A 17,399-nucleotide genomic window follows, 5' to 3' on the forward strand; every position below is an offset into this window, starting at 1 on the left:
TCACATTAAAAAAGTGATAAATCTCGTCCTGATCATAGACTGCCACTTCGGTGCCACATTCACCACATTTGACAGGATGATATGAATTAATGGTCAAGGTTTTTGACGCTTCTCGTTTCATCATAATACCATTTTGACTGAAGTTCCCTAAAGCTTCGGCTAGAGTATCTTCTTCTGTCGCTGGATCTATGGAGCTAAAAAAAAAAATCCATTAAGGACAAGATGACAACTCTATTAGATTAAAATTTACTGTCAGAGGGAAAAATCACTCATAGTCTCCTATTTATAGACCTGACATGACTTGTCAGGTCTGACCTGACAGACCTGACTTGTAGGGAATGAGTGTTTTCACGAACTTTATTTTCTGCTTGCTTTTAATTTAATGCTAAGATTTATCCAAGATACTAAATTTAATTTCTTCATTTAATTTAATATGAAAAGGGTTATGACGTTAAAAAATTACCTGCGTGGATAAATCTTGATTGATACCTTTAAACCTAAAGCATTTTACAATATGAGAGGCAACGCTAAGTAAAGACAACAATGCTTTAATATTTTTTTTCCCAGAGGCACTTAATGTGGAAGGGGTGGTCGTATCAACTTCGAAGGAAGGGGGCTTATTCAATTGGAACTCAGAAATTCTAGTGCCATTTTAATAGTCAAAAATGATCGGAGGGCAATTAGCCCCCCTCCCAACCTTTTTCCCCCAACTACAGCCGATCGAAATTTTGAGATAGCCATTTTGTTTAAAATAGTTTAAAGGTGAAATGACTAAATCACATCAATTTAAAATCGAAAATTTTAGTTCCTTCTTTAAGAGCCAAAAGTGATCCACCCGACGCTTTTTCCCCAAATACTTCCAATGGAAATTTGGTCATTTTAATTCTAAACAGTCCGACGGTCAAATAACTAAGGTTCTAAGTTTGATAACCCGTCGGCCCACAGGGAAAAGGCTATAAGTTATGCTAGTCGCCTATTGTTATCATAAAAGGTTTTTATGGAAGGGATGGTCGTATAAGCTTTGGAAGGGGCTCACTTGATTGGAAATATAAAGTTGCAGTGCCCTTTTTAAGAGTCGAAAATGAGCCCCCCTCTCACGCCCTTATTTCCAAACATATCAAATCAAAATTTTGATATAGCCTCTGTATTTAATATAGTCCAAAATTCAAGTAACTGTAAACTCAAGGGTTGACGAATCCCCACAGCCCCAGGGCAAGGGCTGTAGCTTATACAAGTTGCCCATTGTTAACATATAAGTTTTATTTGTTAGGGGTGGTCGTATTAACTTTGGAAGGGAATCATCTGATTGGAAAGCAAAAGCTCTAGTTCATTTTTAAAGAGTCCGAAGTGATCAGAGGAAACCAGCCCTCACCTCTCGAACACCCCTTTTCCCCAAATGCATCCAGTCAAAATTTTGAGGTAGCCATTTTGTTTCAAATAGCCCGAAGAAAAAACAATTGTTCTTCCGCGGTTGAAACCCCTAGCCCCCCGAACCTAGGTCTTAAGTTTTGCAAGCTGCTTATTGTTATCATATAAGGTTTTTATGGACGGGGTGGTCGCTTAAACTTTGATTGGAAATTAAACTGTTTCTCCAGGGTTGACAAACCTCACCCACAAGGGCCATAAGTTATGCGTTTTGCATATTTTTAACACACAAAGATTTGTATTGGAAAAGAGGGCATGTTTCATCTTGGGTCTCCAAAAGGCTTAAGATATTAAGGTGAAACCTTAAAAAAATGTTGAAAGGGATGCCAAACATAACCAAAACACTTTGTGCCGGCTGACTATGAGAAGGGAATATCAGCAATATTTAAAGAGCTACTGAGGGTACTAAGTTACGAATCACAAGATATTTAGAGGCATTAAAAAGATATTTTAGAGTAACCAGACCCCCCTCCCTGCTTTTTTAGGTGCACGGTGTATTCAACACTGGTGACATTTTGGAATTGTCATTTTGTTCAAACTAGTCAAAAGGTCTAACAGATATACTTCCAGGAATGCCATGCCCCATTAAGTAAGTAAAGCAAGGATGAAAGGGCAGCAGCCCCGGAGCAAGGCTTATGAATTATACCATTTGCCAATTGTTCACGTGTAGCACTTACCATTAGGAAAAGGGGAAATATTTTATTCTGGGCACATCAGAAAAGGCTAAGGGCATTATGCTGACACATTGGAGAATCTACAGGGTTATGTTTTACTAAATCAAAAGGCACTATGTGCATCCACTTTATTAAAAAGGAGGATCATCAATATTTTAAGAACAGCTGAAGGTACTGAGCTAAAACTTTCAGGGCATGTTGAGAGGGAATGTTGAAAAGGGGTTGAAGGGCTGCCAGCCCCTCCTATGCCTTTTAGTTACAATCCTTCCAAAAATGTTTGATCAAAAATTTCAAATAGACATCTTGTTCGAAGTAGTCAAAAGCTCGAATAACTATGCCTGTGGAGGTAACATAACTCCAACAGCTTTCGAGAGGGATGCTGAACACAATAAAACACACTGTGTATGTACTTTTTGTCCGATGGACATATCATCAATATCTAAGAAATGACTGAGGGTTTTATTCTAGGCGGGTTCGAAAAGCCTAAGAGTACTAATATAAAACTTCGGGAATGTTAAACTAAACCTAAAGATACTATCTGGGTCCTGTTTATCAAAAAAGCGTGTCTGCAGTATCACAAGAACAGCTAAGGGTATTCAGTTTAAACTTTCAGAGTATGTTGAGGAATATGTGAAAAGTAGCCAGAGGACAACCAGTCCCACTCCTATTCCCTTTTTCGATACCCTCCCTTTACAGATATCTTATGGAAATATAGGAATAGCAATCTTGTTCAAAATATTCGATAAGTCTAATAACTATACCTCCGAGAATGATTTAAGCCCCAGAGCTGGGGCTAGTGTAAGTTATATAAGTTGCCCATTGTTTATGTACATTGTTGGTTACTGAGGGAAGGTGGTATGTTTGATCCTGAGTCTCCAAAAAGGCTAAGAGCATCAAGGGTAAAAAACGTTGAGGATGTTGAGCACAATCAAAGTACGCTTTATGCAGGAGGGTTTTTGAGAGGAAACAACAGCATTATCTAAGGAATGGCTAAGGGTGTTAAGTTGAAACTTCAAAAGCGAGCTGGGAGGCATGTTGAAAAGAAACGAAGGACACCTACCCTCCCACCTCTTGCCCTTTTAGATTCTCTTCTTAACACTGATAGAGATCTTAAAAAGATATTTTAGTCGAAATAGTAAGAACGTCTAATAGCTAAGTCTGTGGGGATGATATGTACCCACAGCCCCAGGGACAAGGAATTACGTAATTTGTTCATTTTGTACAAGTAGAATTTATCAATAAGAAAAGGGAGGAATGTTTGATTCTGGATACGTCCAAAAAGGCTAAGGGCATTGAGGCAAAATCTACAAATGAGACCGGTTATGATCGCAACTGTGACTACTTCCAGCTGCGACAACTTGCAACTGTGACTTGGACTGATTTTAACTGCTACTACATCTATTTGCGACTACTTTCAGGGAACGTTGAACTTTGAAACTTTGATGTTGAAAAAAAAATTGATGCTGCAATGGTGAATGTTGAATAATATAAAACTTTGGAAATCAAAAGCAAAAAGAAATTAATAAAAAAAAACTTTCGGAATAAGAATAATAAATAAACTTCTGTAATAATTCAAACTCAAAATGACCGGAAATTACTGTTAAAGAATAAACGAAACCCAAAACGAACAGAAATTATATAAACAATTACAAACAACCAGGTACTAATATAAATGAAAAAATAAATCTTAAAGCGAGTAAAACTTAAATTAAATATTCAAATCAAGCTTAAAACGAACAAAAACCACTACGAACAAGGGTTTGGCTACTGGCCCCTTCCAGAGCTGTAAGTCTAAAGCCTACTACGTCATTTGCGCTTCAATGAAAACGAATTATATTACAAATATTTTCTTTTGTATTTAAACGATTGAAAACAAAAATAAAACTACAGTGAAATAAAATATTGAACTACTGAGATTTCAGCAATTAATATCATTATATACCAAATATTCAGCTTAATTGTATTATTTCTTCCGAAGGACTTCAAGACACATTTACTTATCAATAAAACGCAAATGATGCAGGAGGCTTTAGAACTTTACAGTCGGAGAAAAGGCCAGCAGCCAAATTCTTGTTCGTAGTGATATTTGTCCATTTTAAGCTGGATTTGAGTATTTAATTTGACTTTTACTCGTTTTACGAGCTGCTATGGTTGTATATTTAATTCCTGCTCGTTTCGGGCTTAATTTATTCTTTAGTAGTAAATTCTGGTTATTTTGAGTTTGAATTATTATAGGAATTTCTTTCTGCTGATCTTAAGATTCATATAGCTCTTTACTATAACTTGAAAAACTTCTTCTTCGGATAGTATTTTTACATTAATATATATAAGGAGAGTAAATTATTTTGATACATATACTGTTACCAGAAATTTCAAAATTTCAGCAACTATTGTTTTTATTTGTATGTGTGTTGGGGTTCTAAACCCATACAAGCTTCGCTTCGGGCCATTTAGTTGTTTTGTTTTGTTTCTTTTCTTAATAAACCATTGTCTCTCTCTTATAGACACGGGTTGTTCTTTACTGGATTTAAAGTATCTGCTCGTTCTTTTCATGAAATCATTATAACGAGTGCTGTTTACACTTCGCATAAATTCCTTATTTTCTCTTTATACGGGTCACACTACCTTTGAAACTACTTTTTTTTAACATTTCAATCAGTTGATTAAACTGAATTTCTTGAAATTGCGACACAACACTAAGCTTCGTCGGAATGGCACGAAGGGGCAAAATAATGATAAGTGCAGGAGCCTCGATGCCCCCTGATTAATTTAAGCTCCTATGAATGAGACAAAAACCCAAAATCTCTGCTGGAATGAGACTCCTCCCCAAATTCTACGAAGATGGGTCCGATATGATTACTTCTAGTGAAAAATTTAATAAACAGGGACCTGTCAAACGAAAAAAACAAAATTTTCACATTTTCGTATCTCAGGCTTGAAAATTCGGTTAAGGGCTTTTTGAACATCAAAAACTTGACTATGCGATTTTTCCCTGAGATCAGACCACTTCGGGGGAACGTTCTCTCTTTTTTTGAAAGGACGCATATTTACTTCAACTAGTTGAACTTAATAAATCTAATATAGTTGGAATCAGAATAAAACGGAAATTTTTTTTTATGTATGTATATTTTGCTTCCAAAATTCCGTTTTTTCGATTATTATTGGCGTGGATCGTTGTTTACTTCTAATTCGTTATCCCTAACAATTCAAAAAAGAGACAACGAATTGATTCGGAAGAGGTACTTCGGGTTCTGAATGTTATTACTTCCTTCGCAAAATAAAATGGAACTAATTTGGTGCATCATACCGGTGTTTTTCAATCGGTGATACACACAACCCTAGGGCCAGAGCAGGAATTACAAAGGTCATTATTAGTTTCTTAGACAACCTATAATTGCTAATATCATAAATAATCATTGAATTCGCAAAGATTTAGGGTGTACCACGGAACTGAATTATCATTAACGGTAATTAAATATTAATTAGTATTTTTTTCCCAAAACATCGGATAACACAACATTAAAGCAATTTATTCACTCTAAATGTAAACAATTCAAAATGATGTCATCACGTTGTAAAGATGTCATATAGTCTTGTTGTGGTGCAGAGGGTTTGAACTTAGCTTGGTGGTAAGGGACCCAGTGATCAAACTTTGGTGGAGCAACACACTGCACGGCCGACGCGGGGACCTTAGTAGTCCAGATGCGTCGTTAATCCGATCACATAATTACTTATGATGTCATTTAACATGATGACATTAAACATACTACCAAATAAAAAAAACACTTTTTGTGTGTGAAAAATTGGGGTTTTACTTGGCGCTATCAAAACAAATGTTTAAAAGTGACTAGATACAAGCATTATTTTTTAAATGAACAGCTCCCTGCAACGTTGAACAGCTGCTTGTTGTTGAACATCTGCTGTTTCAACGTTTCTGTTGCAACGTTGAAACAACGTTGAACGTTGAACAACATCGAACAGCTCCCTGCAACGTTCCAGTGCCGCGCTAGTAGCCTAATGGAGAAATTAAAAGTCATCTGTGATACAAACTTCAAAATGTTTTTTTTTTTGGATTTTCAAGGCAGATGGGATGGAAACCCCACTGTAAAGATGTTTGACCAGGGTGATTACAATTGTGCACTTTTCATTCGCCCACACCAGTTTTGAGAGGCTTTAAGATTTTTCCCAAAATTCCTAGAATTTGCTTTTTGCAATAACCTTTACTTTTTAGAAAAACCTAATATTTAAGAAACCGTAAATGATAACTAATAATAATAATAATCTTATTTTATACTGAAGCGCGTCCGAAGTAAAATGGAGGTCAAAAAGGAAAATTTTGCAAAAAAAAGTATCAGTCATGACTGCAATCCCTGCAATCTAATTAAAAGTAAATCAAGGTCCACAATAGCCGGAAAACAAAACTGAAAAAGCTTTGCCACCTTTACGACCCAGACAGCGATACCTGAAAGTATTAAGACAATAAGATGCAGAAAATCAAACAAACCTCAACCTTTTCCGTTACAAAATTACGTCAAACGGTAGTAAGCTAGTTGCCATACTTACACCCCTTGGTCTAGGAGCCGTGAGTGTCATGTCATCGGGCATTATATTTAATGGGCCTTTCGACCATGGTGAAATAATGTATCTCAGAATTTTGATCTGATGTCTTTGGGGGTGATGGGGGACTAGGTTGCAAAAAGGACATTTCTTTGTTAGTGGCTGGATTTATCAATTTAATATTAAAGTGATAGCCGTCGGCTCCATCCCAAAAAATGATAGGATATTGTAGGGCATCGTAGCATCGACGAGTTTAAGCAATTCTTCTCAACTGATTGTTTCGCCTATAAAAAAATATTATCTCGAGGTAAGGAACTGATCACTGACCATAACGATTGCCACTTCGTTGATAGTTGCGTATCAGTAGGCATCCATTCGATTGCTGTTTTGAACAGAAGCACTAAATTGTTATTTTTGTGGAAAAGATGTTGCAACTGGGAAACAATAGTCCTTTCAACGTCGTTTTTTTTTATCATCGGTATCACTTTTGAGTTGTTTGGTTTGTTTTACATTGGCTTGTCTTTCGTCACTATGAAATACATATCGCCGAACCTTTGTTTTTTTAACTAAAATCTGGTAGGCATTGATGACCTTATCCAAGTCAAAATCCCAAACCCAATCATCATCGCTATCATTTTCAATTTTGATACGTTTTGACTCTCGCTGTCCAGATCGATTTTCATCTAACTGCGCGGTTTTGCGTTCTTTAGCCGCAAGCCTTTTGGCATTAACCCTTTGAGCAGCTTCCTCGGGTGTTTTTTCTGCCATTGTAGGATTTATACTAAGATTTCTCTTTGAATTAACTGTTTGAGCAGCTTCCTCGGCTGTTTCTTCTGTCATTTTAAGATCTATACTAAAAATTTATCTTTGAAGCGCCTTCTTATATACTTATAATGACGTCATATACAAAGCCTTTGACGTCATATATAAACATACAGAATACATACATGACGTCATAATGCTCAATCCTTACAATGACGTCACTCGACAAACAACTTATTTATATATATGTATATATATATATATATATATACATATATATATATATATATATATATATATATATATATATATATATATATATATATATATATATATATATATATAGATTACATCATGTTAAATGACATCTTAAGCAGTTGAAAGATCGGATTAACGACGCTTCTTAACTAATAGGGTTCCCGCGTCGGCCTTGCAGTGTGTTGCTCCATCAAAGTTATATCTCTGGGTCCCTTATTACCAAGCTAAGTTAAAACCCACTGCGCCACTACAGGATTATATGACATCAGTACAACGTGATGACATCATTTTAAATTGCTTATATATAGAGTAAACTAGCTCTACGTTGCATGGGCAACGTGAGATGTTACGGTAACCTTTGTTCGGCTTCACCAAGTAAAGTGTTGCGAAAGCAACACTTTGGTTTTCTTTCCTCGCTTCGCTTAAACGCTGAAGTTGTTAATCTGTAAGGATCTTAAAATAAATACTAGGTACACTAACTCGCTAAAGTTGCAAACTCCTCATTGCAAATAGTAAAAGTTGCTAACCCCTCATCACTCAAGATGCCTGTAGCCTAACAGTCGATTATTACTTACAAGTCCCCTACATGTCTTACCACTGGAACTAAATTCGTCTTACCGTCAAATACACCGGAGAAAAATAACAGGTACACCAAGTAGCAAAGTTACGAACCCCTCATTGCCGAAGATAGTTATGAGCTTACAGCTGACTGTTGCTTAAAACTCTTCTTTATGTCTCACAATTGGTATCGGCATATTTTTGGTTTTAGTGTGTACCTTACTACTGAAGTTGTCAACCCCTTTAGACTTCAAACTGATACATCTCATGAAGGAATTTTTCTACCAAAAATTGCATGACACAAACTTTGATCAGCTCAAAAAACACTGATACAAAGCACCAAATTAGTTCAATTCATTTTGCAAAGGAACGAATAAAATTTAAAACCCGAAGTACTTCCTCCGAATCAATTCGTTGTCTCTCTTTTGCGAATTGTTAGGGGTAACGAATTAGAATTAAACAACGATCCATGTCAATAGCAATCGGAAGAAAACGGATTTTGGAAGCAAAATATACATATATAAAAAAATCTCCGTTTTATTCTGATTCCAAATATGTTAGATTTATTAAGTTCAATTAATTTAAATAAATATGCGTCATTTCACAAAAAAAGAGAGAACTCCCCCCCCCCCGAAGGGATCTGATCTCAGGAAAAAATTGCATCGTCAAGTTTTTGATATTCAAGAACCGCTTAACCGAACTTTCAAGCCTGAGATACGAAAATGTGAGAATTTTGTTTTTTCGTGTGACAGGTCCCTGTTTATTAAATTTTTCACTATAGGCAATCATATTGAACCCATCTTCGTAGAATTTGGGGAGGAGTCTCATTCTAGCAGAAATAATGGGTTCTGGACAGGCACATACGCAGTAGTTTTTTCGGGGGGGGGGGGGCAAAACCTTCGAAACAGCAGAAATAAAGTAGCATTTTCTTGTTTAGTAACTGATAAATGCAAAAAGCACGTATATCGGAAAATACAGATTAACTTGAATCTGTAGTATTGTAGCAGATGAGGGGAAGAAGATTGAAGCCTCAAAAGTACGTTTTAGGCTCAGGTTCATAGCGACTTAAAACTAGTGATTAATCCTTTATATCCCTCTGCAAGGGAGATTTTAGGGTTAAGAGTGCAATATGGGTGCTATGGGGGGTAATTCTTCTATTGCGAAAACGTCGATTTTAATGAAAAATGATAGTTTCCAAAATTGATCCATTAAAAGCTGTACTTTATCCTGAAAAGGGGGGATAAACGCCCTAATATCAAGGATAATTCTATTTTGCTATGGGAAGCAAACTCCCTTTACAAAAAAAAGTACAATCGGCAATGACTTCAAAAAAGGTAAAAATGTAGACAGAAAATGGGTTAATAATTGGGCAGTGATTTGACCGGATATTTGCATGCTGTAAAATCCCAAAAAAAAAGGCTTCACACATGTATCTAGATTCTTAATAAATGTCCTACTTTTTCTTGAAATCTCAAGAAACAATGGGGAAATTAAACATTTCAAAAAATTTCGGGGAGGGGGGCGATTCTGAAGGCCCCCCTGTGTGATGTTATGAATCTCTTCATTTATATGAATGGACTGAAGATACTCTTGTTGAGTCTGCGTGACTCGGCTGGTAACAATGCTACTGTATTGAGCAGATACATCAATACTGGGCCATTTTGACCCACTCTTACTACGCTGGTTTAAGCCCTTTTCACAGATAAAAAGAAAGAATCGTACCAAGGGCTCCTGCTGAGCGAGAACTATGTCTGCATCAATTGCGGCGCAGGCCGCAATTGATGCGGTGCAAGCACTGATGACGATCAAACGAGGGGCTGTCTTTAGTCGTTCCATCACATATGAGACAACTCAGGTCAGAACCTGGACAGTTTTTTCTTTCCACCGTTATATTTTCTACAACAGCCATAAGTATCGATGCTACAATAGGAGCCGCTAGTGATTTTTTCAATGCATTTTTACTCGGGAAAATAACATTCGTTTTAAATTGATCATGGTTCTTCTCGTTGTAATTTGGCTGTCGTGGACTATTATTTTTCGACATCAATTTAGTCAGGATACAGTTTTCGGAGAATATTTTTGCGCACAAATTACGCACACAAAGGTCTCCTTCAAGCCATTAAAGTACTTAGTTTCCACAGCTAGAATGAGACTATTTACTGCACTGCACACCAGCTGTTTTTTTGGTTATTCTTTTTGAACAGATGCCGCAATATTCTGGATCCATAATTGATGCTATATTGGTATTATTGCAAATACCATTATTGTTTCAGTATAGTATCTTCCTATCTATGACGTCATTATTGTCCCTGAAGTTTCAATCCTTGTCGATTCTACTTTTAGCAGTTTTACAGCGTTGATTAATCCTAGCAAATGCTAACTAACCTCTTTGGAAATTTTACAATCTTTGACGTCATTCTCGGGCTTTGCCCCCAATTTTTTCCATATAGTCAGTTCTTGGAGATTATCCAAAAATGCAGATTGTGCAAAATAATCTACACAAAAAAAAACAGTGACTCGACAATTTTGTTTGAGTTTTCGAAAATTTATATAAAATATAGTAAATGTTGTAAAGAAGAGAAAGCAATGTACAAAAATCATATAGGGAGTTCTCTAATATGATCGAGCAATAACTTTTGAAAAATGAGGAACTTTAGTTCTGGTGATGAAAAACAAACAAGCCTAAATGCCTCCGTTAGTAATATGAGCATTGACGAAAACAAAGTTGGTGGTTTATGTGTCAACAAATCATCACTCAGTGATGGAGAAATAGAATCGGGTTGGACAGGATTTCCTAAGTGTCAAGAAGTCTTCATTCCATTTAGCATCATTGACAGTGCGGATGTAATTCAGCAGTTTGATCATTGCGAATCAAGGATATCCGCTGCATCAATTTGGTCTGCCATCTGTGGAGATAACCGGGACGCTAATCCCATCAAATACATAGGAAGAGAGAGGCTGTCGTATGAAAAAGATTTTGATGAACACTATAAGGAGATTGACGATCTTTTGGAGAAGCCAGAAAGACCAAAAATTAAAGTAAGCAGAGAGGTAGAGGAAAAACAATGTTTTAACTATCGCACTTATGATCGTGAAGACAAAGCGAAAAGGCGCAAATGGAAGTCGAATATCGACTATAGTAGGTCTATACATAATCGTGAAAGGTTGTCAGGAGTTGATGATAGATTGCGCAAAAAGAAGGTCCGTCCCCTTAGGGGATTTGAAAAATTTGACAGATATTTCTCGTCAAAGAGATAGATACACTAAAGCTGGGCTGTCCAACTAGTTATTTTTTGTAACTTTTTATAAGTCTCGATTTTTTGTCCGACTGCATCACCACAGGATGAAAGCGCGTCTGGGAGTTTACCCCACGCTTTGAAATACTATTTTCGTAAAGGAGTCAGTTTCGCAAATGGCTTTGCAGAACTGACAGACTGCCACAAAACACTTATACTGCTGAAAACGCTGTTTATCTATATATATATATATATATATATATATATATATATATATATATATATATATATATATATATATATATATATATATATATATATATATACTAGCTGTTGGGGTGGCGCTTCGCGCCACCCCAACACCTAGTTGGTGGGGGCGCTTCGCGCCCCCCCCCCCCAAGCCCCCCCGCGCGCGTAAGTCGTTACGCGCCATATTAGTTACGCGCCATTGTAGTTGTGTCCCTATGTCCCACCTGTGAATATAGATATATATATATATATATATATATATATATATATATATATATATATATATATATATGTTTTTAACTACGTAAAACTTGCGAATATACAACATTCTTTGCTGTCCCATTGTCTGTGCATATAAATAGATTTTCAGGTTTACCGACTCTTGAACATGCAACATATAATGGTCCATGGGAAAACAATCCGTATTCAGATCTATACCTCACGATTCTAATGATTGCCCTTGAGCTTTGTTGATGGTGATTGCTAATCGACCATTCCCTGAGTCGCCATCGTCATTTATATATCCCCCTGTGCACCCCGGCGTCCCCTTTGTAGTTATGTCCCTGTGTCCCGGTCGTCATTTATATTCCCTGTGTCCCGGTCATCATTTGTGTCCCGGTGTTCCAGTCTGTGATTTCTCTTTGAGTGTCCCGGGCGTCATTTATATTCCTTGTGTCCCGGTGTCCCGGTCGTCATTTATATCCCCTTGTGCCCCCCGGCGTCCCCATTGTAGTTGTGTCCCTGTGTCCCGGTCGTCATTTATATTCCCTGTGTCCCGGTCGTCATTTGTATCCCGGTGTCCCGGTCTGTATATACATTCGTTTTTTAGTTTTGTTTTTCTCCTTTATTTTTTTCCTTTTTTCTTTTTTTTCTTTTTTAGTTTATTTAGATTTTTAGATTTTTTAGTTTTTTTATTAGTTTTTAGTTTTTTTGTAGTTTTTACCATTTTTTTAGTTTTTTTTAGTTTTTTTTTTTTACTTATGTCCTGGTCGTCATTTATACTCCCTGTGTCCCGGTCGTCATTTGTGTCTCGGTGCTTGTTGATTGCTAATTTATATTATATTTATATTTATATTTTTTATATTTATTAATATTTTTTTAGTTTTCTTTTTCTCTTATTTTTCAGTTTTTTCCTCTTTTTTAGTTTTTTCTTTTTTAGTTTTTAGTTTTTTTTTGTTTTTTACCTTTTTTTAGTTTTTTTAGTTTTTTAGCTTTTTTAGTTTTTTTTATTAGTTTTTAGTTTTTTTTTTAGTTTTTGCCTTTTTTTAGTTTTTTCAGTTTTTTTTAGTTTTTAGTTTTTTACCTTTTTTTTAGTTTTTTAGCTTTTTTAGTTTTTTTTCTTTTTAGTTTTTTTTGTAGTTTTTACCTTTTTTAGTTTTTTTCTTCTTTTGTATTAGTGTGAAATAATTCAGACGTCATATGCGGACAAACACGACGTCACTCGACAGACAGACAGACAGACATAACCCACAAACAACTTATTTTTATATATATTTATTCATATTTTTTTAGTTTTCTTTTTCTCTTTTATTTTTCAGTTTTTTCCTTTTTTTTAGTTTTTTTCTTTTTTAGTTTTTAGTTTTTTTTAATTTTTTACCTTTTTTTAGTTTTTTTTAGTTTTTTTAGTTTTTTAGTTTTTTAGCTTTTTTAGTTTTTTTATTAGTTTTTATTTTTTTGTAGTTTTTGCCTTTTTTTATTTTTTTCAGTTTTTTTTTAGTTATTAGATTTTTACCTTTTTTTAGTTTTTTTTAGTTTTTTAGCTTTTTTTTCTTTTTAGTTTTTTTTGTAGTTTTTACCTTTTTTAGTTTTTTTCTTCTTTTGTATTAGTGTGAAATAATTCAGACGTCATATGCGGACAAACATGACGTCACCTGATCCACAGATCCACAGATCCACACACAGACAACTTATTTTTATATATATAGATAGATATATATATATTAAAATAAGTTGTATGTATGTTTTTTGCATGTTTGAGGGTTTGCATATGACGTCATTATAAGTATATAAGGCTTTGTATATGACGTCATTATAAGATGACGCTACAGACCGGGACACCGGGACACAAATGACGACCGGGACACGGGGACACAAATGACGACCGGGACACCGGGACACAGGGAATATAAATGACGACCGGGACAAAAACATATATATATATATCTATTTATATTCACAGGTGGGACACAGGGACACAACTACAATGGCGCTAACTAATACGACACGTAACGACTTACACACGCGGGGGGGGGCTTGAGGGGCGCGGAGCCCCCCGTGGCGCGAAGCGCCACACCAACAGCTAGTATCTTATATAACCAACCATTTGGTCTGCCATATTTGAAACTTAGATAATCAAATAGTTTTTTGGTCACGGTGTTAGTTGTTTAGTGGCATAATTTCAGGAAAAGTGAGAAGGTGAAAAATTTCAAATTTCGGTTGCTCCTTGCAGCCAAAGAATTAAACTAAACAACTTTAAAAATTAAAAACTAATTAATACATTTTTCGTGTTCCTGCATGTTAGAAAACTTGCTTTAGAAAGCAAATATCCATAAAAAAAGAATATTATCCAATGAAGAAACCGAATTTCATTGCATTTTCATCATATTCATTTTATATTTCTTACTGCTAATTCTTTCTTTGGAACGATTGTGCAATTAAAGAGGTCTGGTTGATATGGTTGATATATCCATGTATCAACCATATTCATGAAATCTATATATATAAAAATAAGTTGTCTGTCTGTGTGTCTGTCTGTCAGGTGACGTCATGTTTCTGTGTCGACTGACGTCATGAAGTTAGTTGTCGCCATTTTGCTATACGGTGACGTCATTAAAGATATTTAAGACATATATGTTCACGTAGAAATCTATTAATGTTTAAGTTTAAAATGACTGATGAACTTACAATGGCAAAAGCCGATGAAGATGCTCAAAGAGTCTATGCCAAAAAACTTGCTGCTGATAGAGAAAGTTAGAAAAGAAAGCGTGCCGAGGAATCAAAAGAACAGCAAGGAAACAGGCTTGAGGCTAAAGAACGCAAAACCGCGCAGTTAGATGAAGATCCACCTGGACAGCGAGAGTCAAAACATATCAAAACTGAAAATGATAGCGATGATGATTGGGTTTGGGATTTTGACTTGGATAAGGTCATCAATGCCTACTAGATTTTAGTTAAAAAAAACAAAGGTTCGGCGATATGTATTTCATAGTGAAGGTGAAAAATAAAGAAGAAAAAGAAAACTGAAAAAAGAAAAAATGTAAAAAACTAAAAAATACTAAAAAGAAAAAACACTCAAAGAGAAATTACAGACCGGGACACAAATGACGACCGGGACAGAGGGAATATAAATAACGACCGGGACACTCAAAGAGAAATTACAGACTAGGATACCGGGACACAAGGAATATAAATGACGACCAGGACACAGGTATTTAAGAATATCGTTCAAAGACAAATTTTTAATCGTAAGAAGACCGTTGAAAGAGAAATTTCTAATTGTAAAATGACTGAAGAACCTACAATGGCAACACCCGAGGAAGCTGCTCAAAACGAATGTATTCAAGCCGAAGTAGCTGAGTTGGTAAAGCGTTATGTTTCAGGTTCTAGGTCCGAGAGGCTCCAGGTTTGAACCTTGGCTTCAGCATTAATACAAAAGAAGAAAAAAACTAAAAAAGGTAAAAACTACAAAAAACCAAAAAGAAAATATATATATATATATATATATATATATTTATATATATATCTTATATATATAAAAATAAGTTGTCTGTCCGTGGATCTGTCAGGTGACGTCATGTTTCTGTGTCGACTGACGTCATGTTTTCGACTGACGAAATTACAGACCGGGACATCGGGACACAAATGACGACCGGGACACCGGCACATAGGGAATATAAATGACGACCGGGACACAAGGAATGTTCGATTAGCAATCACCATCAACAAAGCACCGGGACACAAATGACGACCGGGACACAGGGAGTATAAATGACGACCAGGACATAAGTAAAAAAAAAAAATTAAAAACTAAAAAAAAGGTAAAAACTACAAAAAAACTAAAAAGAAAAAAAACTAAAAAACTAATAAAAAACTAAAAAAGCTAAAAAGCTAAAAAACTAAAAAAGAAAATAAAATGAAAAAGGAAAAAAAATGAAAAATAAAGGAGAAAAACAAAACTAAAAAAAAGAATAAAACTAAAAAAAGGTAAAAAACTAAAACCTTAAAAAAGACCAATTCAAAAACGAATGTATATACAGACCGGGACACAAATGACGACCGGGACACCGGGACATGACGACCGGGACACAGGGACACAACTACAACAGGGACGCCGGGGGGCTCAGGGGGATATATAAATGACGATGGCGACACAGGGAATCGTCGATTAGCAATCACCATCAACAAAGCTCAAGGGCAATCATTAGAATCATGAGGTATAGATCTGAATACGGATTGTTTTCCCATAGACCATTATATGTTGCATGTTCAAGAGTCGTTAAACCTGACATTCTATTTATATGCACAGACAATGGGACAGCAAAGAATGTTGTATATTCGCAAGTTTTACGTAGTTAAAAACATATATATATATATATATATTTATATATATATATATATATATATATATATATATATATATATATATATATATATATATATATATATATATCTATATATATATATATATATATATATAATAAAATATATATATATATATATATATATATAATAAATATAAATAAGTTGTCTGTCTGTCTGTGGGTCTGTGGATCAGGTGACGTCATGTTTCGGCTGACGTCATGAAATTAGTTGCCGTCATTTTTGATATGACGATGCTTAGTATATTGTAAAACACATTAATTTGGTTAATAATATACCATTTAAAACACCAAAATGACTATGCTGGAGTAGTCACTCGGTGAGAGAGGGTGTCAGAACGGAGAATGAAGGTCCCAGGTTCAAATCCTGGTTAGGCTAAAAAAGGTAAAAAACTAAAAGCTAAAAAAAAACTGAAAAAACTAAAAAAAGGCAAAAACTACAAAAAAAACTAAAAACTAATAAAAAAATAAAAAAGCCGAAAAACTAAAAAAATTAAAGAAACTAAAAAAAGGAAAAAACTTAGAAAACTAAAAACTAAAAAAAACTAAAAAAAAGGAAAAATGAAAAATAGAAGAGAAAAAGAATACTAATAAAATTAAAAATAAAAATAAAAAAAAATAAAAAAGATAAAAAGCTAAAAAAAGGTAAAAACCAATAAAAACTAAAAAGAAAAAAAGGTAAAAAACTAAAAAAAAAAATTCATCTAAAAAACTAAAAAACGTAAAAACTAAAAGAACTAAAAAAGTAAAAAAAAAACTAAAAAAAGGAAAAAACTGAAAAATAAGCGGGATATAAAACAGGGGGATATAAATGACGACCGGGACACCGGGAAATAAGGAATATAAATGAATCAGAAAATACAACTCATGTTTCCAATGACGTCGTTTGGAGCCCAAATTGAAAATCCAGATCAATTTATGTCTACTTCAAAGTAAAAGGGCAAATTTATCATAGAGCAGGTCTCTTCTACCATTCTCAGGCGAGAATCATAAATTTTTACAATTGTACTTCATCAGTGATAGAAATTCTGAATTGAATGCACGTTGTGAAATTTCTCCCAACATTGAAAGGACAATCGTTT

General features: G+C 34.9%; 1 protein-coding gene across 1 annotated transcript in view; it reads right to left on the reverse strand.

Moving 5' to 3' along the window:
* LOC136030601 (E2F-associated phosphoprotein-like) overlaps positions 1-17,399 on the reverse strand; it is a 60,437-nt gene that overhangs the window by 6,114 nt on the left and 36,924 nt on the right. Inside the window, exon 8 of the mRNA XM_065709670.1 lies at positions 5-194. Within this exon, the coding sequence (XP_065565742.1) occupies positions 5-194 (190 nt within the window). The remainder of the gene's footprint in view (positions 1-4; positions 195-17,399) is intronic.

The sequence above is a fragment of the Artemia franciscana genome, chromosome 8, assembly GCF_032884065.1.
Source record: "Artemia franciscana chromosome 8, ASM3288406v1, whole genome shotgun sequence".
NCBI lineage: Eukaryota > Metazoa > Arthropoda > Branchiopoda > Anostraca > Artemiidae > Artemia > Artemia franciscana.